The sequence below is a fragment of the Bos grunniens genome, chromosome 13 (assembly GCF_055505025.1).
Source record: "Bos grunniens cultivar Pamir isolate PY7600 chromosome 13, Bosgru_T2T1.0, whole genome shotgun sequence".
NCBI classification, from domain to species: domain Eukaryota; kingdom Metazoa; phylum Chordata; class Mammalia; order Artiodactyla; family Bovidae; genus Bos; species Bos grunniens.
In genome coordinates this window covers 29,183,592-29,211,182 of record NC_141177.1, presented here as the reverse complement: position 1 = coordinate 29,211,182, position 27,591 = coordinate 29,183,592, and the positions used below count along the sequence as shown (strand labels likewise).

At 56.8% G+C, this 27,591-nt stretch overlaps 2 protein-coding genes across 4 annotated transcripts; one reads left to right on the top strand and one right to left on the bottom strand.

The window, feature by feature from the left end:
- Nucleotides 1–266: 266 nt before the first annotated feature.
- BIRC7 (baculoviral IAP repeat containing 7) lies at nt 267–3,603 on the bottom strand. The gene is made up of 7 exons (XM_086331060.1): nt 3,249–3,603; nt 2,406–2,505; nt 2,086–2,167; nt 1,934–2,000; nt 1,002–1,205; nt 668–734; nt 267–542 (listed from the first exon to the last, which is right to left on the bottom strand). Exons 1-7 carry the CDS (start codon nt 3,601–3,603, stop codon nt 305–307), a joined length of 1,113 nt encoding a protein of 370 aa, XP_086187186.1. The 3' UTR covers nt 267–304.
- A 10,283-nt stretch (nt 3,604–13,886) lies between these two features.
- Nucleotides 13,887–26,901, top strand: YTHDF1 (YTH N6-methyladenosine RNA binding protein F1). 3 transcript variants are annotated; one of them, XM_086331057.1, is made up of 5 exons: nt 13,887–14,217; nt 14,453–14,477; nt 15,484–15,563; nt 21,098–22,618; nt 25,630–26,901. In XM_086331057.1, the coding sequence occupies exons 1-5, from the start codon at nt 14,191–14,193 to the stop codon at nt 25,654–25,656; spliced, it is 1,680 nt and encodes a 559-aa protein (XP_086187183.1). In that variant the 5' UTR covers nt 13,887–14,190; the 3' UTR covers nt 25,657–26,901. The 3 variants fall into 3 exon arrangements, with proteins under 3 accessions (XP_086187183.1, XP_086187184.1, XP_086187185.1); XM_086331058.1 differs by lacking the exon at nt 14,453–14,477 and having other exon boundaries at nt 13,888–14,217; XM_086331059.1 differs by lacking the exons at nt 13,887–14,217; nt 14,453–14,477 and adding an exon at nt 14,518–14,699.
- Nucleotides 26,902–27,591: the final 690 nt, after the last annotated feature.

Below are 27,591 nucleotides of genomic sequence, written 5' to 3'. Positions count from 1 at the left end.
GCCTCCAAGGCAGTCCTCCTCTTGGCCTGGCTGCCACCCTGCATGTCCAGCTGGACAGGAGGCTTTATCCCCTTGACCACTAGGAAAACCAAGGCAGAGAGGAGCCCAAGCAGAGTGGTCATGGCTCCCCCGGGGTGGTGTGTTGAGGACTCAAAGCAAGTCTCTGAGCATCAGGGGAAGGGATGGGGTTGACCTGCAATGTCTGCCGGGGCCAGGGATTGGGGAAAGAGGTGCTGCCTCCTGCCACCCCCATCCCCGCAGGCGACTGCAAGTCAGGACCACAGGAGCTGCACGCTCACCTGGCCTAGGACAGGAAGGTACGCACGCAGCTGCGGATGGGGGCCCTGCAGATGGGGCACTGCTGCAGGCTGGGCGCGCACTCGGCACAGGCCAGGTGGCCGCAGGGCACGAAGACGACGCCCACTGTGCGGTCCAGGCACACCCTGCATGTCCGCTCCTCCCGAAGGCGCCGCAGCTGCTCCTCTGCGTCCTGCGCTCCTCCCGGTTCTCCCCTGGGGGGACCTGTGACACCATGCCCACACCTTGACCTCTGCCCTCTGTACTGGCTGAGGGGCAAGGCAGGCCAAACAGGGAGTGCCCACCCCCACCGTGGAATGCAGGATGGCCAGCACCACCCAACCCCAGATGGCTCTCACCCTCAGCTGACTCCAGGGCACTCTCCACCTGAGCCTCTATTCTGGGTGTGAGCAGCTCAGGCCCTGGGGGGACAGGAGCTGTGGGCAGTTAGAACAGACGTGAGGTTCCCGGGGGACCTGAGGCCCGGCCCCCAGCCGGGCCCACAGGCAGGGTCTAGCCCCAGCTCCCCCGCCCGCAGCGCACCAGTGTCCCAGAGTCCACTTTCCACCAGGACTCTGCCCGCCCAGCCCCTTGTGCAGTGGTGATGGACGCTGTGTGCCCGGCACCATGGGGGCAGCAGGGGCATCTGTGCCCAGAGGAAATAAGGAAGGAGAGGTAGGCCGTGCCCAGAGACAGGAACATACCTCTGGCCCCCACCACCCGGCCCCGGTCCTCTTCCTGGAGCAGGTCGGCTACCAGCTGCGATGTGGACATGCCAGTCGGCGCCACCTGGTGGTACTTGCGCTGCAGCAGCCCTTGCACTTGGCCCGGCCTGAAGCCCATGCGAAGCACGGCCTGAACTGCTGGGCACTGGCTCCATGCCGGCCACTCCTGGCCGCCCCCCACATCTACAAGGCAGAACGAGGGGTGCTGGGCCAAGGGCAGGCAGGGGCTGTGGCCTCAGGGTCCCAGCAGAGGCAGCGGCCGGCCGCTGTGGCCCGTCAGCAGGGCCACGTCGTCAATACAAGGGGCCCTGGCGCCATCGCGGCCGCTGCCTCTGTGTCCAGAGCTGTGTTCCCAGGGCCTTTGTCAGAGGTGCCACGCACAGGGAAGACGCAAACCTGGTCACCGAAGCTGACTAAGAGCCGGGTACTGCTCCCAGGGTGGCACACAGACTCTTGTTTGATCCCAAGTGAGGTTGGCACCAGGCCCACTTCACAGCTCAGGGCACTGAGGCTCAGGTAGCACAGTATGGACCCAAGCCTGGAGCCCCTCAGACCCTGGGCACCGACAGAGCAGAGGGCCAGACTCTGTGTGATGGGGGCAGCGATCAGTCAGCTCTAAGGCATGGTTGGCTGATGGCAGCCTTTCCCGCTATGCCCCTCTGCCAGTCTCAGGACTGGCCATGCCCACGGCAGCCAGTTCAGGGGTAGCAGGGTCTTCCCCAGAGCCCTGGATACACACGCAGTGCCTGTGTGAAGCCCCCCAGTGAAGCAAGCCCAAGCAGCACACCCGCAGGCCCGGCCAAGCAACCTTCCCTCTCTTGCTGTCCTTCAGGGAGCGCACCCAGTGGAGCCGCCATGGTGTGGGCCAGAGGTGCCAAGGGAGCCAGCACAAGCCACGCATCCCCGCTCACCTGAGAGGGTGGCAGGACCCACATCTTCTGGTTCCTCCGACCTGTCCTGGAAGGAGTCAGAGAACCCCTGTGCCCCGAGCAGGAGGAGGAGCAGGGGTGGGGCAGGCCCCTCACCACCACCCCCTGAAGCCCTAAGGGCAGGAAGTACTCACCCAGGAGCCCGGTGGGCAGCAACAGGACTCCTGAACCCTGCAGACAAAGTCCCTTCCTTTTGTCCGGAGCAGGAATTCACACCTGAGGAAAGCGGGTTCAGAGGCCCCATGACAGCCTAAAGGCTTGGGCTGTCAGAGGACCCCACACTGTCCAGGTTGAGCCCAGGGACCCCCGCTTCCCCCCGGGTGGTGGGCTTGCTGGGAAGCTGTTTTGGAGACAGAGTCTTGAACATCAAGGGAGACATAGAAGTGCTGTCTCCAGAGAGTCCCCCCATCATGGTTCCCTGAGACACCCTGGGACTAGGGAGGGGAGGCGGTACCTGGGGAACCACCTGGCATGCTCGGTCCAGGGGTCGTCGCCTCGCTCCCAGCTCTGCAGACCCCCGTAGCAGAAGAAGCACCTCACCTTGTCCTGCTGGCCTGGGGTGGGGCCGAGACACTGGTCTTGACCACACTGGGACCCTTGTATGGCCAGGAGTTTCCCCTCTGGGCTGGGGTCAGGGCTCCCAGGTGCCTTTCCTTCTAGGGTAGGGCTCTCAGGGGTTATTTGTGAGCCTTGGGGGCTCCCACTGACCTTGGCCATCACTTTGCCTGGCTTTCTCCTTGGAATTCACGTGCACTCCGTTTCTCAAAGGTGGGATGGGGGGGTACCATACTTGGGGCACTTGCCAGGATGCAGGTGCGTGTTGGGGAAGGGAAAGTAAGGGGATCCCTGGTGCCCTCACCCTGCACCTCTGCCCCAGGTGCCCCCTCTTAGGATGGATTCCCAGTGATGGAAAGAAGGGGGGCTGTGTGCTTCCAGGCTTGGTTTTAGTGGCTCACAACTCCCTAAACGGGAACAGGGACCTCATCTCTCTACCCCTGTGGCCGTCACCCCTGCCTTACCCCCTACAATCAACAGATTTGGAGCAGAGACCTCAGATTGGGGGCTGCTACAGGCATCCCACACCACCAGCCCTCTGAGAGCTCTCTCTGGACCCCAGGGCCAGAGGATACCCCACACCTCCCGTTTCTCCTCTTGGCACCTCCGACACCAACACTGTCCCCCCAGCACAGGTCTAACTGCTCCATGCTGTTCTGGTGTCTCCCCAGGCCTGAAGCACAACAGAGACTGCAGGGCAGGGAGCAGGTGTAGAAGGGCTGTGGGGCCCCCCGGGACTCACCGGTGTGGAAGAAGCCGGCAGCAGCCAGCAGCTCCGGCGGCACCACGGCACTCAGCGGCCAGTCGTAGAAGGAGGCCAGCCGCAGCTCCTCTGAGCCCATCCCGGGGAAGGCGGGCCTCGGGGCCAGGGCAGCACCATCTTCCTCCTCCTCCTCTGCCAGGGGGCGCAGCTGGCCCAGGATCTGCCCATCCATGTGGTCCCGGCCTCCCCAGGACAGGGCGCTGTCAGTGCCCTGGCCCTGGGGGTTGCACAGAGAGTGGGGTCCATGTTGCCCCCGAGTGGGACGGCTGCCAGCTGCCCAGTGGCTTGGCTCTGGGCCATAGCACCAGCACTTGGTCCTGTCCTCAAGCCCCATAACGAAGACAGCAGCCCCGACGAGTTCTGACGAGTGATGGCTCTGGGCGGTCAGTTCGGGAATGTGCTCAGCCAGCCCGCCCCAGTCTCCTGACCCCTGTGTCTTGCTGGGGGACAGCAGTGGCCTTTACTCCAACAGTAGGGCAGTCACAGTCCTGCCCCCCGATACCCTGGGTGGGGGAGCAGCCAGGGGCCGCTGGGGCCCGCCACTTTCTGGAAGGGGCCAGCGTGGCAGCCCGTGTCACATGCTCGCTGCAGCGGGATTGTGTCACGGGGCCCCTGGCGGGGGCCTCAGCAGCAAGGCCACCACAGTGGGGGCAGCAGCTCTCACTATCCTCTGCAGGGCAGGGTGGGGTCTCTGCACAAAGGGAGGGACTAGAGCAGAGGGACCCCTTCCAAGGCAGCAGAGGGCTGGTTCTGGCTCTGGGACCTTAGTGGGGGAGGGGCAGGGGTGGGTTATGCTCCCTGTTATGCTCGGGTTATGCTCCTGGTTCCTGGGCTGGGAGCCAGGGGGCCTCTGAAAGCAGAAGGTTCCAGATAACAGTCAGTGCTGCCTGGGGAGGGGAGGGCAGCACCCACTACAGGGACATGGGGCAGCCACGGACCCAGGGGCGCCTAGTGAAGGGCTGGGCCTGGGTTCTGGAGTGAATTACCTGGATGTTCTCAGAACCCTGGAGCCCAAAGGGGCCCAGGCCATCCCTGTGCCTGGTCCAGCTGGGCAGGAGGCCCTCAGCAGGCCATGCAGTGGCTCCTGCCCTCAAGCCTTGAAGGTTCTGTCTCCTCCCTCAGCCTTAGCCTCCGAGGGATCCGGAGGGGGAGCCACACACAGTAAGGTCAGTCTTCCCATTTGAACTGCATCCCTGAGGCACTGTGGCCCAGCCACCAGGGTCCACAAGTCCAGCTCCCTGTACCTCCAGTCATCCGGGGTGACCAAACCACCCCTCTCTGAGCCTGGCCCCCCTGTCTGCCCCCTCCCTGCTAGTTGTGTGCCCAGCTAGCCCAGGGAGCCCCAGCTCCTGGTCTGGGGGCCCCGGGTGGCTCCAGGCTCAAGTAAAAGCCATTGGCCACATGGGGGTCCCCCTTCTCTGGATGAGCTGCCCTCAATCCTGGTCAGAGCCCAGGCTCAAGGGCCCCAGTGTCCCCAAACCCACCATTGAGGGAAGATGAGGAGGACTGTAACCCCAGTGGGCAGAGCAGGGTCTCAAGGACAGAAAGGCTTCAGGGTGGAAGGGACAAAGACCAGATAGTGTGGGCCCTGCCTCCCACAGCCCCCTCCCCGGAGCACAAACCTCCTCCCTGCTCCCTGCTGCTGCTACTGCTGCTGCTAAGTCGCTTCAGTAGTGTCTGACTCTGTGCGACCCCATAGACGGCAGCCCACCAGGCTCCCCCGTCCCTGGGATTCTCCAGGCAAGAACAGTGGAGTAGGTTGCCATTTCCTTCTCCAATGCATGAAAGTGAAAAATGAAAGTGAAGTCACTCAGTCGTGTCCGACTCTTCTCGACCCCATGGACTGCAGCCTATCAGGCTCCTCTGTCCATGGGATTTTCCAGGCAAGAGTGCTGGAGTGGGGTGCCATTGCCTTCTCTGTCCCTGCTCCCTAGAACAGGGCAAAGGGGAACAGGCTCTGTGGGACCCTGATAAGGGTGGGGGAGGAGCAGCTCACCGGCCTCCATGCCGGACTGGCAGGGTGGGCCAGGCACAGTGAGGGTCACAAAGAGGGTAGATGGAGGGGAGTTCTCACCAAGGCCTGCAGCCCCGCCATGTCCCCCGAGCAACCCTCAAACCACCACCACCCCACTGGGCATGGAGCCACATGAACCCAGCACAGACCAAGGAGCCCAGAGCCTGGGTCTGCATCCTATTCCTGCGAGGGGGTACTGCAGTCTCACCCTCAAGGGGACCCCATAGGCATCCTGGCTGCACCAGCCACTCAGCCCCATGTGGCCAGGGTCCCATGGAGTCCTGGGAATCCTCTCCTAGCAGCAGCCTGAGCCACCTGGCTCCCTGCAGCTGCCCAGCGGCTTGGCTCTGGGCTCCAGGTTTACCTGCAGGAAACCCTAGTGAAGTATGTAGCCAGGTGCTTGTACCCATCCCAGGCTTCTGGGCCTGGGCTGCCCATCCTGGTTGGTGGACCATGGGATGAGGGGTGAGCAGGCAACTGGAAAAGGTGGGTTGAGTCTCCCAGGACACATGGGCCCCAACTAGGACCTCCCAGCGAAATGCCTCAGGATCCTGGTCCTCGCCCTCTCTACTCCAGTTCCCCAGCCTGTGTGGAAACATCGGTACCTCTAGTCACTCTAGCAAAACTCAGGAGTGCCACATTGGGACAGCCCTCTGCCCTGCCCACCCCCACCCTTTGGTGGATGGGGAGGAGGACCAGGGTTCCCAGGTGCTGGCTCTCCAATCACTCCTATCTCAGCAGGGAAATCACAGCCCCCAGGCTTGCTCTGAACCCTCTGGAGGTGGGGACTGGCCAGTCCGAGAACCCTCTGAGATGGACTGGCAGCAGGGGCAGCGACCCCCCAGAGGCATGTCTACAGTCTGTTCCCTCGGATCCTTAAGTTTGGGGGCTGGGAGAGGAGAAACAAGCTCCCATACTTCTGAAAATTCCAAACATGCATTCTCCAGGTGCCACCCACCCCATGGTGGGCTCTCCCCAGGAAGGGGGGGCTGCAGTACCTGAGCTGAGGGACCCCCTCCCCGTGATACTGTACACACACCAGGAAGCAGGTATTTCTGTGAGTACACCTAAGTGTGGGGCCGCACAGACGAGGGGCTGAGAGGGTCACCAGCAGAGCCGTGGGCGTCTCAGAGGAGGACCAGCCTTGGCCTCTTTGTTTGTTTGCATCCATGGTTGAAATTCTCAATACAAGGAGTTATTCAAGTCTTATTTATTCGATTAAATAGAAAGAAATCAGGAGCTAAAAATAACAATCATACCCTTGTTCCAGAAATTTCGAAAATACTGAAAGCATGAAGAAAATAGAAGTCACCATCTAAACCAGCTCTGGCACCACCAGGGCTGGTTTCCAGAACCGACCTTATTTGACAGCTGCTTGGGCCAGAGTTCCCTGGAGGCCCGCATGTTTCTTTGCAACTCTCTAGGAATTTACAATTATTTCAAAAGAAGCAATAGAAAAAAACTGTCAGCTTCCCCTCCACTGGGAGGGTTCTGCTGTTACTGTTTTGCTACTTTCTTTCAGACATGCTCTGTGTCTTTGCCCCTTTTCCTCACTTAATGCTGTATACCAGCTTTTTTTTTTTTAATGGGCACATACTGAGGGTTTTTTTTTTTTTATGGGGGCAGCTTCCCTGGTGGATCAGGTGGTAAAGAATCTGCCTGCAATGCAGAAGACCTAGGTTTGATCCCTGGGTTGGGAAAAATCCCTGGAGAAGGGAATGGCTACCTACTCCAGTAGTCTTGCCTGGAGAATCCCATGGACAGAGGAGCCTGGTAGGCTACAGTCCATGGGGTCACAAAGAGTTGGACATGACTGAGCAGCTAACACTTTCACTTTCACTGGGGTGTTTTTGGTTTTGGCTTCTTTTTTTCTTTTTGTATGTCAGTTTTTAAACATGAACAAGTATTGGCTGATGCCTCAGATGGCTCCCCTGACAGTCTTGGCGGCGGGGGGGGGGGAGCATTTCACTTCTTTACAGTGAAATCTCCCCAAGGAGCATGATGCCAGAAAGGAGAGGGTGGGTAGGTCATCCCAACCTGTTTAGAGACAGGAGCCCAGAGATGATCTAATACCCCATACAATTTGCTCCCAGAGTCAGACCACACCCCTACTCTCCTCAAAAGATTCAGAACCAGCTGGGGTTGGAGAGGAATACGCCCAATTTAGGGTTCCCCCCAGCTTGATGGGGCCTGGCCTGGGAAGGCCAGGCAAGAATGGTGGCAACCGGACCAGCATCATCAAAGCATTTGTCTCCCCAAGAGCCACACGCCCGTCTGAGAAAACTTACATGGAACAGTCCATTCAGCTATTCGAACGTGCTCTGGCTTTCCTTCGAGACGGCGGAGACCAGGGTCCCGTGAGTGGTCAGTAGACCTACTGGACTTATTCCCCTGGAATAAGGCTTCCGAGACCCAGACGTGAGTCAGCACCAAGCAGGGGAGGGTGCTCATCAAGCTCGGTCAGGTCCACGCCTCGGGCCCCACTCCAGGCTCCTGAGTTTCCAAGAGACAGTACTGGGATGCAGGGCCTGCTGACTCGGCTAGGGGCACCACAGACTCCTCTGGGAAAGGGGAGTGGAGGCCCATCTCTGCACCCCACCCCACCTCTCTCCTGGCTGAGAAAAGAACCATGAATTCCTGACTCGAGGGTCTGGGAACCTGGCTGGCCCAGGCACCACCTGACCTGTGGCCACAGAGCCAGAACTCCAGGTAACCACAGGGTACCAGGCAAGTATGGCAGAGCAGATGTGGGCTGGAGGCCTGGGCAGGGGCCCCTACCTTCCCCACCCAACCTGTGGTCACAGAGCCAGAACTCCATGTGACCACAGGGCACCAGACAGCACAACAGAGCAGGCATGGGCTGGGGGCCTGGGGCTGGGACCCCTACCTTCCCCACCTACACTTAGCCTCAGAGCCTCTGTAGACAGACCCCACATGGCAGGGCATGCCCCACCTGGGACCCGACTCCTTGTGGAGGACAGGGTGGGGGTAGAGGGGAGGGCGGAAGGAGGGGGAGGAAGAGGGTGGAGGACGGCTTTTTAAACTCACCTTTAGGAAAGGGTGCTGTGCACTAACCCACCTAACACCTGAGGCTGGGGTGGAGCCCCCCAGGGCAGACCCTGAACCAAGACTGGGATGGAAGAGCTTTATTTGGGGGTCATTGCAGAAAGCAGCCAGAGGGGGTGGGCAAGGCACAGATGTTGGATGTGCTTCTGCGGGGTCCTGGCCCCGGCACCCCGGGTCAGGGGCCCTGGAGCTTGTGTAACCGCAGCAGCAGCCGCCGGGCCAGGCTGGGTGACTCCAGGCCTGCGGCGAGAGTCGCGGGCAGACCCGCAATCCGCCAGCAGGGGGCGCTCGAGGAAAGCGAGCGCCAGGGCCGCCAGCCTAGTTCCGCGCATCTCCCCGCTGGCTGAGGTGGGCCCCGCCCGCGAGCGGCTGTCTGGACCACAGCTTCGAGGCTCCCTAGGCGCCCCAGTCCGCATCGCCTGGGCTTGTGGAATCAGACGGTTTCCTGGGCGCGCGCGGCCCCAGGCCTGGGCAGACGACCGGCTTGTCTCTGAAGAGGACCCAGCACAGCTGAGCCTGACTCGTTCCTGCCCCTTCCCCAAGCCCGGGTGACCCTGAACCTGAGCTCGGAGGCCCAGCGCTGGGTAGGGGCGGGGAGGGCGTGGACTGAGGCGCCGCCCAGGGGAGGGAAAGGCGGGAAGGCGGAGTCCGGAATGTCCAGTGAGTGACCACCGACAGCTCCTGTGCTCACACCTCAGCCGCCAGAGAGGATCTCATGTCAGGGGGCCCAACCGCTATACTGGGCTGGCGATGGGACCAGGTGAGGTGCCCACCCTCAAACACAAGGAGGGCGGGGGGGGGGGCGGCGGGGGACTCCCCAGAATTTTAGCAGGATGTACCGCTAGACAGAAGTGGGTGATGAGACGTCTGGAGAGCTGTGCAGAGGGCCTTCTCTGGCCCAGGACAATTGCTGCAGGCTGTGGGCGTCCTTTCTCACACAGGAGGGCTGTCTGTCCAGCGCAATTCTCCTCCCCTGCCCCTAGGACCCCTCCCGGTGCCAGTCCCTTCCCCCGGGCTGGCCCCTCACTCCTGGCCCAGCTGCCTGCCCTCCCCAGGCGCCCAGCCCACCCACAGCCCTTGATGTGTCTTGCTAGGTTTTGTTACACCAGCCCTCGGCTTCTCCTGGTGCTGCCCTTCCCCTCGTTTTGTGGCCACACTACTCCCGTGGTCCCTAATCTCCGTGGACCTCTAGCAGAGAGTCCTCGTGGTATCCTGGGGCCTCAAGCATTTGGCCCACACTGAGATGAGCTGGCGCTTGGTGGTTAAAGCTCTGTGGTCACCATCTTGACAGTCTTAATACTTCTGTCTTTGAATGCATGCTTTGTAAAGTGCCATCTGATTGATGCTTTTGAACTGTAGTGCTGGAGAAAACTCGAGAGTCCCGTGAAAGGCAAGGAAATCAAACTAGTCAAATGAAATCAACCCTGAATACTCTTTGGAAGGACAGATGCTGAAGCTGAAGCTCCAATCTTTTGGACACCTGGTGCAAAGAGCTGGTTCATTGGAGAAATCCTAACGCTGGGAAAGATTAAAGGCAAAAAGAGAAGAGGGCAACAGAGGATGAGATGGTTGGATGGCATCACCGGTTCAATGGACATCAACTTGGGCAAACTCTAGAAGATGGTGAAGGATGGGGAAGCCTGGCGTGCTGCAGTCCATGGTATCCTGAAGAGTCAGACACAACTTAGCAATTGAAAAATAGCAAAGTGCCATCCACTGGGGCACAGGGGCACATGGCAGGGACTTGGGGTCTCCCAACAGCCCTTCCTCTAGGACCAATTCTTGGCTGCCCACTCCCCTGTCCCCCCACCAGTGACCATCACTTCCCCTTGCCTCTGGGGCGGGGTCTGATGGGGTGAACACAGAGGGACACTGATTAACAGGGATGGGCCCCAGGTATCTATCAGGGTATGTGTCCCCTCTGTGAGCCCCCTGACATTAAACAGCAGATAATAAATAATAAACACCACTGTGGGTCACAGAGAGATGGCAGAAGGAAGGGAAAGCTCTTCTGGCTTTTGAAACAAGGGCCCAAGTTTCGCCCAGCACTATGGCAGCCCCACAGGACTGGGAACTTGCCTGCATCACCTCACTGCCAAGGCTGATGCCTCCTGAGTTGGAACAACACTGCACAGCAACATATTCCCTGCTGTTATATCAATCACCCCATAGGGTGAGTCCTGCTCTCACACCTGAGAGACGTCCGGGCCCCATACCACCTGGTACTATCTCTGGGGACAGATGATGGTTTGCTGCTGAGACCCTCGATCACATGGAGCTCAGATATCACCCAGAGGAAGAGCCCAGGGTTGCCGCCAGCCGGCCATGGACTAGCTGCATGGCCTGGGCAAGCTATAGTTTCTGGGAGGCTTAGTGGCTCCAGGAAGCCAGAACCGCTTCTATCTCACTCATTTGTTCTCTATCTGTTAGACTGTGCATCTCTCCTATGCCGAGCTGTCTTCCCAGCACTCAGCAGTGGACAGGGGCATGACCCAGACTGTGGGAGCTCCTCTTCCAGTGGGTGGGCAGCCAGTTCTGTGCCCTGGCTCCCAGTCCTGGCTGGTGAGTGTCTGCCTGTCCTGAGTCCATTCAGGGACAGACCCCAGGCAGTCACCCCTCCTGGCTCCATCTCAGCTCTGGTCCAAGGTGCTCTGTTCACCCCCATCTCTCTCTCCTCGGGGTCATGGGGCAGCATCTCTGCTCTTGAGCCTTCCCCTCAATGAACAGTCAACCAATCAGCACTTTGCAGGCTGTGAGGCATCCCCCACGATGGGGTGGGGTGGCAAGGAGGAAAGACTGCTTCTATCCCCAGAGCCCCACAAATGCAGGGCACATAGTCGTGCTCAGTTAACACTCAGGGAATTAGTGACCCATTGAGACATTTGAAGAGAGGCGGTTTCAAAGATGTTCTGTAAATCACAGGAGGCCCGTCAAGTTTCCTCTGGAGCCAGGAGCAGGAAGAGCAGGTTTAGGAGGTATGCAGCAGCCCCAGAGAAAGTACTGAGGAGGAGGTTTCTGGAAGGAGGCCATGAGTCCCAGGTTTAGGTGAGAAGGGGACCGGGGAGTTGCTGATGCCAGCACAGGCACCTCCATCACCCCTCTAGTGAACGGGTATCTTTGTTTGCAGGCCCCAGGAGGCCAGCTGTTGGGTGAGTTCTGTCCAACCCCAGTGGGGCTGTTTGCTGCAGCAAACAGGGCCTATACCCTTAAGGCCCCACCCCCAGTTGGGGGAAGGTCTACCTGCAGGTGAATCCACAGGCCTTTTCTGGGGGTGACCTGCCAGTTCTAATACCATGCAGGTGGCCAATGTGCGTGCCCTTTGACCCGGTGACCCTGCCTGCAGGAGCCTCCTAGGTGTCCCTGCACAGGTGTGCATGTGCATCAGGGTCAGTGAGGCTAGAGAGGCCTGCCTCCCACCTTGTTCCTTTGAACACACAGACAAGGTGTGTTTGTTTTTGGCAGTGTCATATGTCTTGTGGGATCTTAGTTCCCCCCATCAGGGATAGAAACCGGGGCTACAGAAGTGAAAGAACTGAGTCCTAACCGCTGGACTGCTGAGGAAGTTCTAGGTGAGGTTTTTAACCATGGGCTTATGTGCCTTTGAAATAAATAGAAAATCAAACCTTTTAAAATCATTTGTAGAAACATTTAGACAATCCCATCCCAGTCAGGTATGGCAGGGAGGGGGTGCCTGGGGGGGCCCAGTATATGGTGGGTTCTCTCTGCTGGACCTCCTGGCAGGAAACCTGAGTCACGTGCCTGCGTGGACGTGGCTCCTCCCTGAAGCTGAAGGGTGACCAGAGGTCAGGTGGGGGAGGGCAGGAGCAGAGTGTTCTGGGCAGTGGGGAGAGCTGGCTGGTCCCAGCACAGATCCTGGGGTCAGGCCACCCTCTCTCCAGAGTTCCCAGTCTGCTCCTAAGCCTGAGCTGGTCACCACCACTTAAGGCCCCCACATCCCCTCCCTGTGCCAGGAGCTGGGATAGTTTCTCCCACTGTGTTCATAGCCTGACCAGGAACAGGAAGCCCAGCTCCAGACTCTGTGACTCCATCCTTCCTGTGTCCGCTGGTTTGCCAGAAGAAAAGGCTTCCCCTCAGGGCTGGTCTAGGGGGCCTCAGCCCCTATGCTGGGCCCACAGAATCTCTACATTGGGCCTCTGGTGACCCTCTGCTCCCTGCTCTGGGCGATCCTCACGCTATCCCACCCCCCAACATCAGTGAGGACCATTGCCGGATTTTCCAGCTGGCTGGGTGGCAGTCTGGGGTAGGTCCAGGCGTGGCTCTCAGATCCTGCCTGCCTCTTCCCTGGCCAGCAGGCTGGTGTGGCTGCACCACCTGAGGCCTGTAGTTTCAGGAGCCAATCCTTCCATAGCTCAGCCCCTGTTGAGCACCTCAAATGTTTCAGTTGACATCATTTGTGATCCCTGTCCTGGCTGAACAGTGAACCCCCAGACTCCTGTCCATTGGGTACCTGTGAGTATGGCATTATTTGAAAATAGGGTCTGTGCAAATACAATGAAGCTAAGATGAGGTCACACTGGATTAGGGTGGCCCTAAATCCAATGACAGTGTCCTCATAGGAAGAGGAAGTTTCAGAGACACAACACAGGGAGAAGCTCGTGTGAGACACAGGCAGAGAGCTAGGGACACTTGGGGCCACCAGAAGGTGGGAGAGCCAGCATTCCAGGCCTTTCACCTTCAGCAGATCTAGGCCTTGGGAAGATGTTACAAATGCCAGAGCTGGAAAAGAAGAGACCCATCTGGAAGCCATGTTGGAGCAGGGCCACAGGAGTTGGGAGGCCTGCTAGGTGTCCAGGATGGGGGCCTGGTGTGGGATAGGGTGGGAGTGAGTGATGAATGGGAAGTGATGTCCCTTCAGGAAGGAGGGCAGGAAGGGTCTCTCCATTCCCCGAATAGAGACTCTAATGCCCTGAGCAGATCCTGGACTAGGGTAAAGTGCAGCGCTGAACTGTTTTCCTCCCTGTGGTGAAATTCGAGGTCAAGAATCTAAATGCAAAATGGTTATAAGCTGAGCCCCAAGGAGACCCAAGAGACCGCTCACTAGGCGGCAATCTCAGGAGGCCCGAGCCCAGGGCGAGGACCGCTAACCTCAGAGCCTGGGCTCCCCTCCGAGGGTTGTTGGCGGGGCGTTTGGGGCGAGGTGTGGGGTAGAGCGGACTGCAGCCCGCTGAAAGTGGCTTTCGGTGGATGCTCGCATTCGCGGGTTGCTCTTCTTCACACCTGAGGGACAAGCGCAGGGGGTGCCACCGGGCTCACAATCCGCGCCAACCTGTGCCGGCACGCGCCGTGCAGCCGCATCATTGCCACCTCTGTGGCTGCGGTAGCGAGGCCAGACAGGTGCACACCTGCGGGGCTGGGCCCGCAGCGCTCCAGGACATGCCCATGTTACTGACTGGGCTTGCCCCATCCCGCCGCCCAAGACTGGGACCAGGGCGCGAGATCCGTCCCGCCGGGGGGCAGCGCGCAGGCGCGGCGCGTGGCTGCCCGTCGACCTCCCGGCCTGCCCCGCGCTAGCTGACGTCGCGCCGCCTGGTCCCCGCCGCTGCCGCTGCCGCTGCCGTCGCCGCCGCCGCCTCTGCCGCCGCCGCCATTGGAGTCGGCGCCTAGTCAGTGCGTCCCGTCCCGCTAGCCGCCTCGCGCCTGCCCACGAGCGGCTCGCGCGCCCGGCAGCCGCCGCGCCGCCGCCGCCGCCCGGCCGGCCGGTGCCCGGGGAGGAGGCGGCGGGCCCGGGGCCGCGAGAGCTCGGGTGACAGGCCCGGCCTCGCGGGGAGGCCCGAGCCGGCGGGCGCCCTGGCCCCGCGCCGCGCCGGCTGTTCATGAAGCATGTCGGCCACCAGCGTGGACCCCCAGGTAGTAGCGGGACCGGGGTCGCGGGGCCGGGCGGCGGGGTCGCGGGGGCCGCTTACGGAGCCGGGGTCTGGGTCGCGGGGTTGGGCTGGGGTCATGGGACCGGAGCGCCGTCGTCTGGGGCCACGGACCGGTTCGGGCCGGAGCTCGTCGCCCGCCGGGAGGGGTTCTCGTGGATAAGTTGTGTTTCTTCTCCCCGGGTGCTGTCCGTTCGCATGTCCGGCCTGCGGCGAATCAGAGAACAAAAGGACAAGATAATAAAGGTGAGCGAAGTCGGGACGGCAGCCAGGGACCGGGGCGGAGGGGCTCGGGAGCGGAGGGGGCGGCGCTCGCCGAGACCCGGTGCACGTGTATGGGAGAGAGAGAGGTCTCTGAAGCGGCGGCCAGGACCGCGGAGTTTTCCTTTTTCAGCTTTAGGGAGAGAAAACTTCGGATTTTGATACTGGGGGAGACGAAACAGGTTAAAAACAGGGAGTTTTCAAGAAGTAAATCGACGGGGAGAGTAATTTCGTAGTTCCCTCTTTCCTCAGGGTAGTGGCGGGGGGAAGGGAAGGAGGCCAGGAGCTGAGCGACCCTTCTGTCTGTGACCCCAGGCGTGGGGCTGGCCCTTGGCCCTGTACTCTGGCTCCTTACTCCAGTAGTTCAAGCCTCTGTCTTTTGAGTGTCTTGTAATCTCGGGATAGTCTGGCTTGGGGTCCACCCCTAAAACTCACTCCTGGGAAAACTGGTGACGCTTCATGTTTACTCCATAGACTATTTTGAACCGGGATGTGTGTGCCTCGGGTGTAACCAAATAGGGTTATCACGTTTGGAGATTGGAGAAGGCCCAGCACTTTACCTTCCCCTCCTTTTCCTGGCTGAGTGTGGTGACAGTGGAAAGTAAGAGTGCAGCCAGATAATAGTTCAGAGACGTCCAGTTACAGCTTCCCAGCCTCACTCCCACTCCTCGCGGGGCATATAAAGACCTTTGAATGCATCACCTTTACCAAAACCGGGTTGTAAGTTCTTGGCATTATCTCATCTGTACCTCCCTTTTGTTAGTGTCTACCAAATTCCAATTAATTTTCATAAAAATCGTAACCTAAGTTATTGAAAGTTTTGTATCACTTTTCTAATTAGCTGCGTGTCAATTCTGAATGTCTGCGTCCATTTTTAAAGTAAAAGCAATTTCTAGAAGTTGATGGACATAAACTTGACTTTTTCCAATTTCCATGATTAAAAGCAACATTTTAAGAATTCAAAGGTAATATGTTCCAAATTTTCTTGCAGTACAAAATGGTTCTTTGCATCAGAAGGATACCGTTCATGACAATGACTTTGAGCCCTACCTTTCTGGACAGTCAAACCAGGTGAGTTTATCTTTTTATAACATGTTTGCATTTATTTCACCTGAGTTTTGAAAAAGTAAATACACCTTTACTACTTATTTCTGATGTTATCATCCTGAACAACAGAGATGCAGACTATAAAATACTAAAGGTAAAGTAAGACACTGACAAAGGCTTGTTTTGAAGAGCAGCATCACATGGAAGGTGGGGCATGAGCGCAGTGAAGCTGGTCTTCTCTCTGGAGGAGATGACATCCCACCGTGGCTGGCAGGCATGTGGCATTCTAGTTGGGCGGTCTCAGCATTGCTGGGTCAATGATGGCATTGCGTTTGACAAAGTGGAGTGTCACTTAGTTCTCTGAAGCTTTCCAGTGACTTTTTTTTTAGCTCTGAGCGATTGGAATTTTGGTCTAGGAGCAGCTAGAGCAGGACTCTGAAGTGAGGCTCCATCTTTGAGTTCTTCACGCCGCTGCTGACTGGGACACTTTCTTGATGGCTTGCCCTCTCTGCTCACTTACTTTTCTCTAGACAGTTGAAGAGGTGACTCCTGACAGAGTTGTGGGCAGGGTGGACTACAGGGTGCCCCTAGAGCTCAAGGCAGTACCTAATGGGTTGTAGCCATCCGTTCTCTTAGGTGTTTTCTTAGCCTTGGCGGTAAGGGGATTGTGGATTGAAGTGCTCTGTTTGGGCGGCCGTCTTGCACACTGTAGGATGTTTAGGAGCCTCCTGGGCCTGCATCCATGAAATGTCATTAGTATCTGCATGCTATCTCGTGTGACAATCAGAAATGTCACAGGTGTCTTCTGGGGGGCTGTGTTGTCCTGTCTAAAACCACTAGGTCAGTTTGAGTTCAAGTTTAACAAAACATCTGTCACTTTTAAAGTACATGGTATATGTTTGCTTTAAAATAAAATGAGGCTCTGCCTCTTTCCTGTGGAATGAAGCTAGGCTGCCTGTTTCCTTGCTTGTCTGCTCTTCTCTGGAGTGTCTTAGGGCTTTTCTCCATTCTCTTTCCTGCTCCACTTGGCAGGACAGAGGCTGAGGGCCACACACTCCCCACCCGACCCCACCCCACCCCATCCCATCCTGAAGAACCCACCCCTCCTCTCGGCAGGACAAGGGACTGCTCTGTGATGGCCTTTCAGCCAGAGGCGTGGCAGGAAGTTGAGCGGACTTAAACTTATTTCTCTTGCATGATTTGCTCCAGCAGCGTTATGTATTAAATTTTAACCAAAAATATCAGGAGAGGAGGTTGCTTCATTTAAAACAAAATTTCATAAGGTAGGATGTTTTAAAAAGGAGTAGATGGCTTCCTTTTTTTTTTTAAGTTTATTTTTGACTGCTCTGGGTCATCTTCATTGCTGCCTGTGGGCTCTTCTCTAGTTGCAGCAAGCGGGGGCTACTCTTTGTTGCGGTGTGTGGGCTTCTCATTGCAGTGGTTTCTCTTATTATGGGGCACGGGCTCTGGGGCGTGTGGACTTCAGTAGTTGTTGCACATGGTGTCAGTAGTTGTGCCTCACGGGCTCTAGAGCACAGGCTCAATAGTTGTGGTGCACGGGCTTTGTTGCTCTGTGGCATGTGGGATCTTCCCAGAGCAGGGATTGAACCTATGTTCCCTGCATTGGCAGGCGGATTCTTAATCACTGGACCACCAGGGATGTTTGAGTAGGTGACTTTCCAATGTCAGTGGAGTACTCCCAGCTGTCTTACTCTGGGGAGGCCATTGGAAAGACTGGGGTAGGTTGGTGCTGTCAGTGGACACTTAAAAAATAGCCCCTTCATTCTGCATGTTAAGATGTGCTGTTCTCAGCAAGATGACTAGACAGCACATCACTTAAGAGGGACTCTGTTAAGAAAACTCTTGATAGAAAGTAGACTGTCCAGAAATGCCCAATTGTGTAGGAAGCATGCCACTCAGGAGGGCTCTTAGATCCTAAGTTTTCCTGGCCTTTTCATATTAGGGACACAGACCGTGAGGGCCAGTGAGGTTCTGCTGTGCCCCGTGGCAGAGCCAGGCTGTGGACTGAGCAGCAGGACCTCTCACAGCATGCAGCAGGGTCCATGGGTCCTGTGTGTGCCACTCCTTTCTTCACCAGGGCTGTGATGCCATCAAGAATCCCTCCTCTAGATGTGGGCTCTGCTGCTATATCCTTCCAGGCTGCTAATGAGGAGGCCTGAGTGGCGATCGCTGTGGCCAGGAGCAGTGAGTGCCCACTTCCCGTCTGTGCGCTCAGTCTTTACTGAGGTGGTGTTGACATGAGATGAGCTGTATGTGTTTAAAGAAAGCGGTTTTCTATGTGACCTTTCTCTGGTACGCATGTGCACCTGTGGAGCTGTTGCTAAGGCGAGGTTGTGGGCATATCCATCAGCCTTGTGATGCTTTCTTACCTTTTTTTAACCCAGACGTGGTGTGTGGTAGCCAGTTGGAGACACTGTTTTTCTGGTTTGTGAAGCCTTAAGGCTTCAAATGATTTGGAAAACATTTACAAGCACACCTGTCAGTTGAGTTAGGTGACTTGTACCCACGCTTTGGTAGGTCTGCCTTCCTCAGAAAGGCCCGGGGTCCCTGCTTCTGGTGTGTTTTTCTTCCTAGTGGCCTCAAGGAGCATCCTTATGTAGCAGCTCTGGATCTGCTTCTGTAACTTGAAATACTCATCAGTCAGTATTTTGGAAATGATGAGGGTAGAGAAAGCACAGGGAAGGACAGCAGGGCTGGGGTAGGGGGCCCAGGGGCAAGGGTGAGAGGCGTTGGGTGGGGCCCTGGGGATTCCCTGGTAGCTCAGCTGGTAAAGAGTCTGCCTGTAAGGCAGGAGACCCTGGTTCAGTTCCTGGGTCAGTAAGATTCCCTGGAGAAGGGATGGGCTATCCACTCCAGCATACTTGGGCTTCCCTGGTGGCTAAGCTGGTAAAGAATCTGCCTGCAATGTGGGAGACCCGGGTTCAATCCCTGGGTTAGGCAGATCCCCTGGAGAAGGGAACAGCTACCCACTCCAGTATTCTGTCCTGGAGAAGGCCGTGGACTGTATTGTCCATGGGGTCACAAAGAGTTGGACACACTGAGCGACTTTCACTTTCTGGGGCTACCAGATCATCCTGACTTTGCCCTTCTCAGGGCCTTCCTGCTTTCCGGTTCTCTGTTTTTACCTCTGAAAGGTAAGGAAAGACTGAAAGGACCCAGAAAATTCCTGCTCAGAGTTTTGGAGACAGTGCCTCTGAGTTTGGTGTGAGTGCTACCGGCTGACAGAGGGCTGAGTGTGTGGACAGAGGGGCCCCCGGGGCTCAGCGTCTTCACTCGAGCATCTGGTTGTTGGCAGACTCAGCAGCATCCCCGCTCGTGTTGACGGTGACAGAAAGGGGGAAAGTCACCTTTTTCACTTTTCCTCTTGAATAATTCAGTTGTTCTGGGTGTAATGAGAAACATTCGCCTCCTAAGAAAAGAATGTTGTGTGAATTCACTCGTTCCGAGTGCTAGTGCCGATTCACTGGGAGTCAGTGTAGACCCATTTGGGAACCTTTTCGAAAGCTTTGCCGTTGGTCGTGTCCTCTGATGAGATGTGGGCAGAGCCCCTCAAGTGCTGGGGGTGTTCCTCCACTGTGGGATCAGCATGGCATCACCTCGAGACCTCATGTCGCTGTTTCTCACACGCCATCCTGCGAGGTCGAGCTGGCTTGTCCCTGTGTGAATGCTCCTCAGCATGCTCCGCAGGTGGTGTGTGTGTCTTGGGCTTCTGGAGGCTCCTTTCTGTTTCCCCTTCTGTTTCCCCTCCAGTCCCGTCTTTTGGTCACTGTAATGGTTGAGTCCCTGTATCGTTTGTGAAACTTAAAGCATTTGAGTAATTTCAGAATTTCTTTCTTCTCAACAAAATGGATATAGGGGTCAGGCATTTCAACTTTTAAAAAGGTGATTCTGGTCATTGAGAATGAGAGACTTTTTCCTAACGTGGTTAAGTTTTAAGTATAAAATAACTCTTAATTATAGAATTAATTTATGGGTTTATTGTGTTTTACTGTTCGGGTTTTGAAAAACGGTTGCCTGGGGCTGACTGTCAACGACTCTGAGTTTATACTGTTTGGAGTGTCCATTTTGTTTATCACTTTAGATTTGGTCACGAGGAGGTGTCCTAAGAGTCCAACACGTGGGGGTGTTTTTTCTCCCATTACTGGACTAATTCTGCCTTGAAGACCTGTCAGCCTTCCCTTTTTGAGGCCCTGAATTATACAGAGGCTATAATTAGATGTCTCATGTGTGAAAGCAGTCGTCAGGGTGGTTTTACCTGAGTCCTCCTTAAGAGTTTGTTCTGTACTGCTCCTTTGACTAGACCAGTGATACAGCTGTACAGAGGTGTTAGTGTGCTCGGAGGAAGTGGGCAGTTTGTTTTATCCCTTTGGTCTCTGCACACGTCCCTGGCGGGTAAGCTTGAGCCTCCTGACCTGGGTTGCATGGCTGACTAAGCAGACAGCGTGTTTGCTGTCTCAGGAGCCCAGCTGGGGAGCGTGTCTGTAGAGCCCTAGGCCGCGGTCAGGCGGGCTTCCGAGGGGCTGGGGTGATCACGAGCAGCCTGAACCCTGGTCGGCCCCACAGCCCGGCTCCCGGAGTGAGCACAGCTCAGTTGCCCTGTGACCTGGAGCCTGGACAGTTGGCCTAAGCACCATGTACGGAAGCACCATCTTTGTGGGGAGGGGATGCAGACCACAGCGAGGAGGGCGCCGCAGGTTCCCTGCTGATCCCAGCAGCCTCACCTGTTACTCTGCTGCTTTGCTCTCAGAGTTTGGAGGGAGATCTGGCTGATGTGGGACTGGGCTGCCAGTAAGATGGGAATGAAAATATATATGTGGTTCCCAGTGCTGTAGATCACTGCACACAGCCTGCTTGTGCCCCGTGGTCCTGTGGGGACATAGTGCCAGGAGGGGTCGGGCAGGGCTGGTTCAGAGCCCAGCTCTCCCAGTAAAGGGGACCCTGGCATGTGGAGACGCTAGGGAGACTTGCCCATCCCCCATAGCTGGGTCTCCTCTGAGAGCCTGCCCAGGAAACAGTGGAGACTGAGGGGGCCAGACCTCTTTGGGCTCAGGGTTGGAGGTCCAGGCAGATGTCCAGAAAAGCCTGTGGAGGGGTCTCTGGGGTGGCCCTTGACAGGGGCAGGAGTCCTGAGGGTTGAGAGTGGGAAAGGTATCCATTCCAGGCGCGTCATTAGCGAGCGTCCTGGCTGCTGTTAGAAGCGCCTGCTGCCTCTCGAGCACTTCGTCACTCTGCCTGTGCTGCCTGTGTCCTGCTCGAGTGTTACTGCTGTAGGACAGAGACCTGCTCCTCAGGCTGCTTCCTGTGAGTGGTCACTCTTAAAAGTAGAGTGGCGGGGCGGGTCTCCTGACTCGAGTCATGATCATGACAAGTGGTCCTGAGTGTTTGGGTGGCCACGTGGGTCGTCTGGGTGTTTGCCCTCTGTGTCCTGCCCGGGCTCCCGTTGTGTGCTGCTCACACCTGCGCTGAAGCGGACGTGCTCGGTGTGGCAGTGTCTCTGCCATGTCACGGCCTAACTCTTCCCGTGCTTGTTTTCACAGAGTAACAGTTACCCCTCCATGGCCGACCCCTACCTGTCCAGCTATTACCCGCCATCCATCGGATTCCCCTATTCCCTCAACGAGGCACCGTGGTCTACTGGAGGGGACCCTCCAATCCCCTACCTCACCACCTACGGACAGCTCAGTAACGGAGACCACCACTTCGTGCACGATGCCGTTTTTGGGCAGCCTGGGGGATTGGGCAGCAACATCTACCAGCACAGGTTTAATTTCTTCCCTGAAAACCCTGCCTTCTCGGCCTGGGGGACGAGTGGGTCTCAGGGTCAGCAGGCTCAGAGTTCAGCCTACGGGAACAGCTACACCTACCCGCCAAGCTCCTTGGGTGGCACGATTGTGGACGGACAGACAGGCTTTCATGGTGATACCCTCAACAAGGCACCAGGAATGAACAGCCTGGAGCAGGGCATGGTGGGCCTGAAGATTGGGGACGTCACCACCTCTGCAGTCAAGACGGTAGGGTCGGTCGTCAGCAGTGTGGCCATGACAGGCATCCTTTCTGGCAACGGTGGGACAAATGTGCCCCTGCCAGTGTCGAAGCCGACCTCATGGGCTGCCATTGCCAGCAAACCTGCTAAACCACAGCCGAAAATGAAGGCCAAGAGCGGGCCTGCCATCGGGGGGGTGCTGCCCCCGCCACCTATTAAACATAACATGGACATTGGTACTTGGGACAACAAGGGACCTGTGCCCAAAGCCCCGGCCCCCCAGCAGGTTCCAGCCTCCTCGGCGGCCCCCCAGCCCCAGCCAGCCATGCAGCCTCTTCCCGCCCAACCTCCCCTTCCGGCCCCACCACAGCACACGGGCCCCCAGCAGCTGCCCCAGACCCGCTGGGTTGCCCCTCGTAGCAGAAATGCGGCGTTTGGGCAGACCGGGGGCCCCGGCAGCGACAGTAACTCCTCCGGGGGCGCCCAGCCCAGCACGACCCCGAGCGCAGAGTCCCACCCCGTCCTAGAAAAACTGAAAGCCGCCCACAGCTACAACCCCAAGGAGTTTGACTGGAACCTGAAGAGCGGGCGTGTGTTCATCATCAAGAGCTACTCTGAGGATGATGTGCACCGTTCTATCAAGTACTCGCTCTGGTGTAGCACAGAGCATGGAAACCGGCGCCTGGACAGTGCCTTCCGCGCCCTGGGCAGCAAGGGGCCGGTCTACCTGCTCTTCAGCGTCAACGGCAGCGGCCATTTCTGCGGGGTGGCCGAGATGAAGTCGCCTGTGGACTACGGCACCAGCGCTGGGGTCTGGTCCCAGGACAAGTGGAAGGGCAAGTTTGACGTGAAGTGGATCTTTGTGAAGGACGTGCCCAACAGCCAGCTGCGGCACATCCGGCTGGAAAACAATGACAACAAGCCGGTCACCAACTCGCGCGACACCCAGGAGGTACCCCTGGAGAAGGCCCGGCAGGTGCTGCGGATCATCGCCTCCTACAGGCACAGCACCTCCATCTTTGACGACTTCTCACACTATGAGAGGCGCCAGGAGGAGGAGGAGGTGGTGCGTAAGGTGAGCCTGGCCGGGCGGGGTCCCTGGCCCAACACGGACGTTGAACAGCTGTTGACACAGCACCTGGGTCCTTGCCAATTGTTCAGAAACAATGGGTTGCAGCCTCTGTTGTAGAGGACTTGGGTGACTCGTTAGAACAGGGCTTCCCAGTCTCTGTCCAGCCTGGAACACTTAGAGTTCTGTGGCCCCAGGGTGGACAGGCGAGGCTGCTGGGCCAGATGCTCCCACTAAGGCCCAACTGGGCGTGGCCTTCAGCAGTGGGGACTCTCCAGTCTAGAAGTGGCTGCTGCTTTATTCTGTCTTAAAAACCCAGTATGCTGCAGTTCCTGGAAACATGAATCTGCTCCATCTAATAAGCAGTGGGCAGGGGAGATTGGGATGCACACAGTTCATAACTGGAGTGTGTGTGTCTGGAAGCACAACAGAAGACCCTTGAACTGGTCTCTGAGTGGGTCCCCACCTCCTGTGCCAGCGCATGGGCTGAGTCTGCTTGGTGGGAGACCGGCCCAGAAATGGGGAGGACAGGGCACTGGCACACCTGGTAGAGCCATTGTGTTAAGAGCTGAGCCTGAGATTCTTCCTGCTTCTTTGGTATTAAAATGTCTTTTCTTTCATGAAATATCAGTTGATAATAGGTAGATTTTCAATCCTTTATAGTTTTCTGTGTTTTTTTTTTATTTTAAAAAAAGATGCTTTGCCCATCTGGGAATTCAGTGTCCTGAGAGTTTTCTGACAGAAAGGCTTGTAAATAGGACATAGAGCACAGTGCTGGTAGCAGTTTGGAAGTTACACAGACTGACCACCCACAAAGCTTTGGAAACAGGTTGGTCGCACTGCCTCTTTGGGGCGGAAGAGAGATGTCTTGTTTCCTTTCAGTTAGTGTGAAACGGGTATGAAATGAAACGCAGAGATGCTGAATTTGCCTGGATAGGATGTAGGTCTTACTCAGGAGACTTGAGGCCCCTGGTGACCAGATGCTGGCTCTGCGTGTGTCTCACGCGCTGTGGCCCTTGGTTCTGATGGGTGTAGTGAGCCGAGGGGTAGACTTCTGCCCTGCCCTGGTGGCTGTGTGAGGTACCTCTGTCCTGGAACTTGCCTCGTGGTCATGTGCTTGCATGTCGGGAACAGGTAGACGGAGGAGCCACCCGAGCCCAGACCCGTGGGGCCCATGGCTTCCAGCTGTTCCTCTGGGAGCCTCTTCAGCAGGGCTGTCCTCTGGCTTTGCTGGGAGGCTTCCCTGGGCTGTCCCTCCCCCTGGGGCAGGGGTACTGCAGAAGCAGGCACCATGAGCCAGCCACCTTTGTTCACAGGGGTCAGTGCTAGGTTAATTCCCGTCTTGGAACCCCAACCCGTTGCTGTCCTAGAGAGATGTCAGGCCTCTCTTGGGTTCGGTGGGCTGTGGAAGAGTGTGGGTGGGTCTTGTCTCGGCCCCACAAACATCTACCAGGACACTTGTCCCTGTGGTTCCTTCTGGAGTTGGCAGCTGGCGCTGATTTCCTGGCAAGAATTGGGTGTGTCCTTAAAAAAGATGTGGGTGGAAGCAGCTCTTCCTCGTAACCTCTGAGCTTGCTGGTAGGGCAACCACCACCAGGAAGCCCACCCTGGAGATTCTCAGGTAGTCTTTTTGTTTATCAGCTGGTGTTTGAAATGATTGTGATGCTTAGAGACGTGTTGTGTTGAAAGGTAAGATGCACTTGCCGTTGGACGGGCGTGCCACTGCCCTGCATCTCAGCTATCCATCTGAAAGCGGGCTGGCTTTGTTGGGAAGCACCTGGTCTCGTGGCAGCTGGATCAGACCCAGGCGTGCAAGCCTCTGGGCTTTAAATCTAGAGATGGCTACTCCCTAGGGCGCTTAAAATAGTGCAGGTTTTAAGTGACAGAATCAAGCTGGAGAGTTCCTCATACGACCAGACTGGCTGCGGCCCGCGGTCAGCTCTGCAGACATAGCGATTCCATGGAAAACTGGGCAGAGATGGAGGGTCAGGATTGAGCCTCTGCTGAGGAGGCAGCGATTGGCCTCTGTTGGGCTTGGTCTGAGAAGAGGCTGTTCCAGTCTCAAGGTGGTGGTCGTTGTCATGGTTAGAGGAGTCGGGGCTGTGGGAGGAGCCCGCCCTTGTCAGCATCACGTCAGCCGCAGCCACTTTGAACTCAGAAGAGAGTCCGGCCTTGCTGTCCAGGAGGGGCAGGAGCTGGGCTCTTTCTAGGAGGGTGCAGGACACACAACTCCTAGCATTTGCAGGTCAGAGTTCAGGGTGGGGAGGCACAGTTAATTCCTGGAGTCGTAGCTGTCCACTAGCCTGCCTGCTCACCCACATACTTTGGGGCTTTTTCGGGACAAGGGGACAGTATGAAAAGTATGGCAGGTGCTCCTGCTGTTGACCAGCCCTGGGTGGGGACATGCGGGACCAGGGAATTGGGGTCTTGTTAACCTGAAGGTACGTGAGGTCAGTTTTAGCAAAAGAGTGTTGTTTTTTTTTTTTTTTAAAAAAGAGAGTATTTTTACTGCATTATACTGTAGTGTGTAGTGACTCTTGATTGTTTGGGTGTTGTGTCATTGACCAGCCTCTGGCCAGCAGGGTCCTTTCCCAGCTTCATCCTATCGAGAGGGGCAGTGGGTGGGGGGGCGGCGGGAAACGTTGCCATATTTGCAGTCGAGTCAAGTGGCATATCGTAAGGAGAGGCTGAGATGGCTTTCAGCAGGCGGGCGGACATGGGGACGTGGAGGGCTGGCACTGTGTTCACAGGCTACTCACACGCCCGCCCTGGGAAAGGTGGTCCTGTGGGCAGTAGGAAGCAAACTGGCCAGAGGAGCCTTCCGTTCCCAGGTGTCACCGCATGTTGGCAGTTGTCAGGTGCCTGGCCCAAGTGGCCAGGACGCCGAAGCTTCGAGCTGCCGTGGGTGGTGGCCAAGCAGGGAGCAGGGTCCACATCTGGCCACAGCACCTGGACCTGGAGGCACCTTGTCTGTGTGCGCGGAGGCCCGTGTGTTACACTCTCCCCTTTCCTTACAGGAACGGCAGAGTCGAAACAAGCAGTGAGGGTTCAGCAGGCTCTCGTGCCGTCTGGTCTGACGTGGGGCTGCGCGGCTGGAGGGCGTGTGCCTGGTGCTGTCTCCCGGCGGCGGCTCTGCTGGCTTCATGCAGTGCTCGCCTGCTCACATCTTTATGTCCTTTGTAGTTTATTTTCGCCCAGATGAATCTGCATTCATTTGTATTTTTTCTATGTATCATATAGTATTGTAGAACTCACTAATAAAGGACTATGTTTTGTCAGCTTATCAATCACACTGACCTAACGCGAAATGTTAAGTATTCTTAAAAACAAAAACTTAATTCATCCCAAAGATTTATTATTTGGGGGGAACATTATGTTCCTATTCTTATATTCACAGTCATTTAACATCTTTATGTGAGACCTTTTGTCTCTCACCCCTTTTGCTTTAATACTGAACATAAGACACCATGAGTTGTCTGCCATTTTGGTGTTGTGTTTTAAATTTGCTTCCCTTCAAGATGCTGAAGTCCACAGGCTGATGACCGACTTGTTCGGCTGCTTTGCCATTTCTTCTGTTATCTGTCTGAGATGCTCATCTGCCCATTTGACATCTACTAGGCAGAAGGATAAATTTCAGTTTTTCAAAAGTTTGGTGAACCTGCTCTCCTTGGAGCACCTGCCTCCTGCCTCCGTGTGTGCCTGGGGTCTGCTGTATTCCTGGTTGGAGGTGACCACGGCTGGGCGCGGAGGGGTTCCTTCTGTGTGCAGACCATTTGACTTCCCCCTTTTTTCACTGGAGAGTCCTCGAGCTGTTTCACGTTTTTATACCGATCATACTGAGCTTTAAATGTGAGATCTGGTAGTCCAGAGGGGTGTGATGGATGATGCTGCCGGTTGTAAAGTTCAGTTTGTGGGGTCTATATGTTCTTTTATCCTGTTGAATGGGTAAAACAACAAATCTTTCAGAAACTTAATTTGCTGTCATGTTTTATGGAATGAGGGGCCACTGAAGAACTCGCCATGGGAGTTAGAGCATGAACGTGGCGTGCATGCCTGCCTTCACGCTCACTGCACACGATTCGAGCAAAGGGCCTCCCATGCAGAATGCAGGTGCTTCTGAAAACTGTGTACTCGACAGGCCCTCCGAGTCACAGTGCAAACTGTTTTATTTAGACTTGTATTTAGAACGTGTCACTTTCTTTGAATCGTTACCGCCTGTGCGGAGTCTCGGATGACATCGGATAACTTTCTCTAGAAGAATACAAGCCTTAATAAACAATACCCATTTAGCAAGTCTTCTGTCACTTCATTCTTCGCCCTCTTCTACCAGTTAACGTTTTAACTGCAGAGCCGGTTAACTCAACTCTCCAGAGGCCCGTGTGTCCCCCGCATCTGCTGCCATGTCTCACGTGTGCTCAGTCGTCGGGCAGCCTCAGAAAGCATGCAGTTCCTGGCTCAGCACGTGGTCGGTGAGCAATGTGCCAACGGCCGCACTGTGCTGGGGTGTCCACCGGCTCCCGCACTCAGTGGCAGAGGCCAGGGCAGGCTCGGCTGCTGACTGGCTCTGAGGGTGTCCCCCCCACCCTGCTGGCTTTGTGGACACTTGGGACTGAACGTGCCGAGGAGGGCAACACATGCAGGTGTGGGAGGGCTTGCGGGGATGTGCATAATCACCATGTCCCATCCTGCTTTCAAAGGGCTGCTGGTGGCAGCTCTTCCCTCACACCCAGCTCGTCAGCCTGCCTTGTCCCCCCTCTGTCCACCCAGAAGCCTGCCATGCAGGAGTTCCATGATGGGTTTCATCTGCCCAGTGTGCTCCACGCAGTCCCTCCGGCTCCAGAGGTTTCCTCGGAGGGTCTGACTGCAGACCCCATCCTCACGGGCTGGTCCGCAGAGAGCTCAGCCTGCAGGTGGCTTCTCCCTTGGTGGGGTCCTGCCCCTCTGGCTCCTTGCCATCCAAGATCTCCAGGATGGGGAGG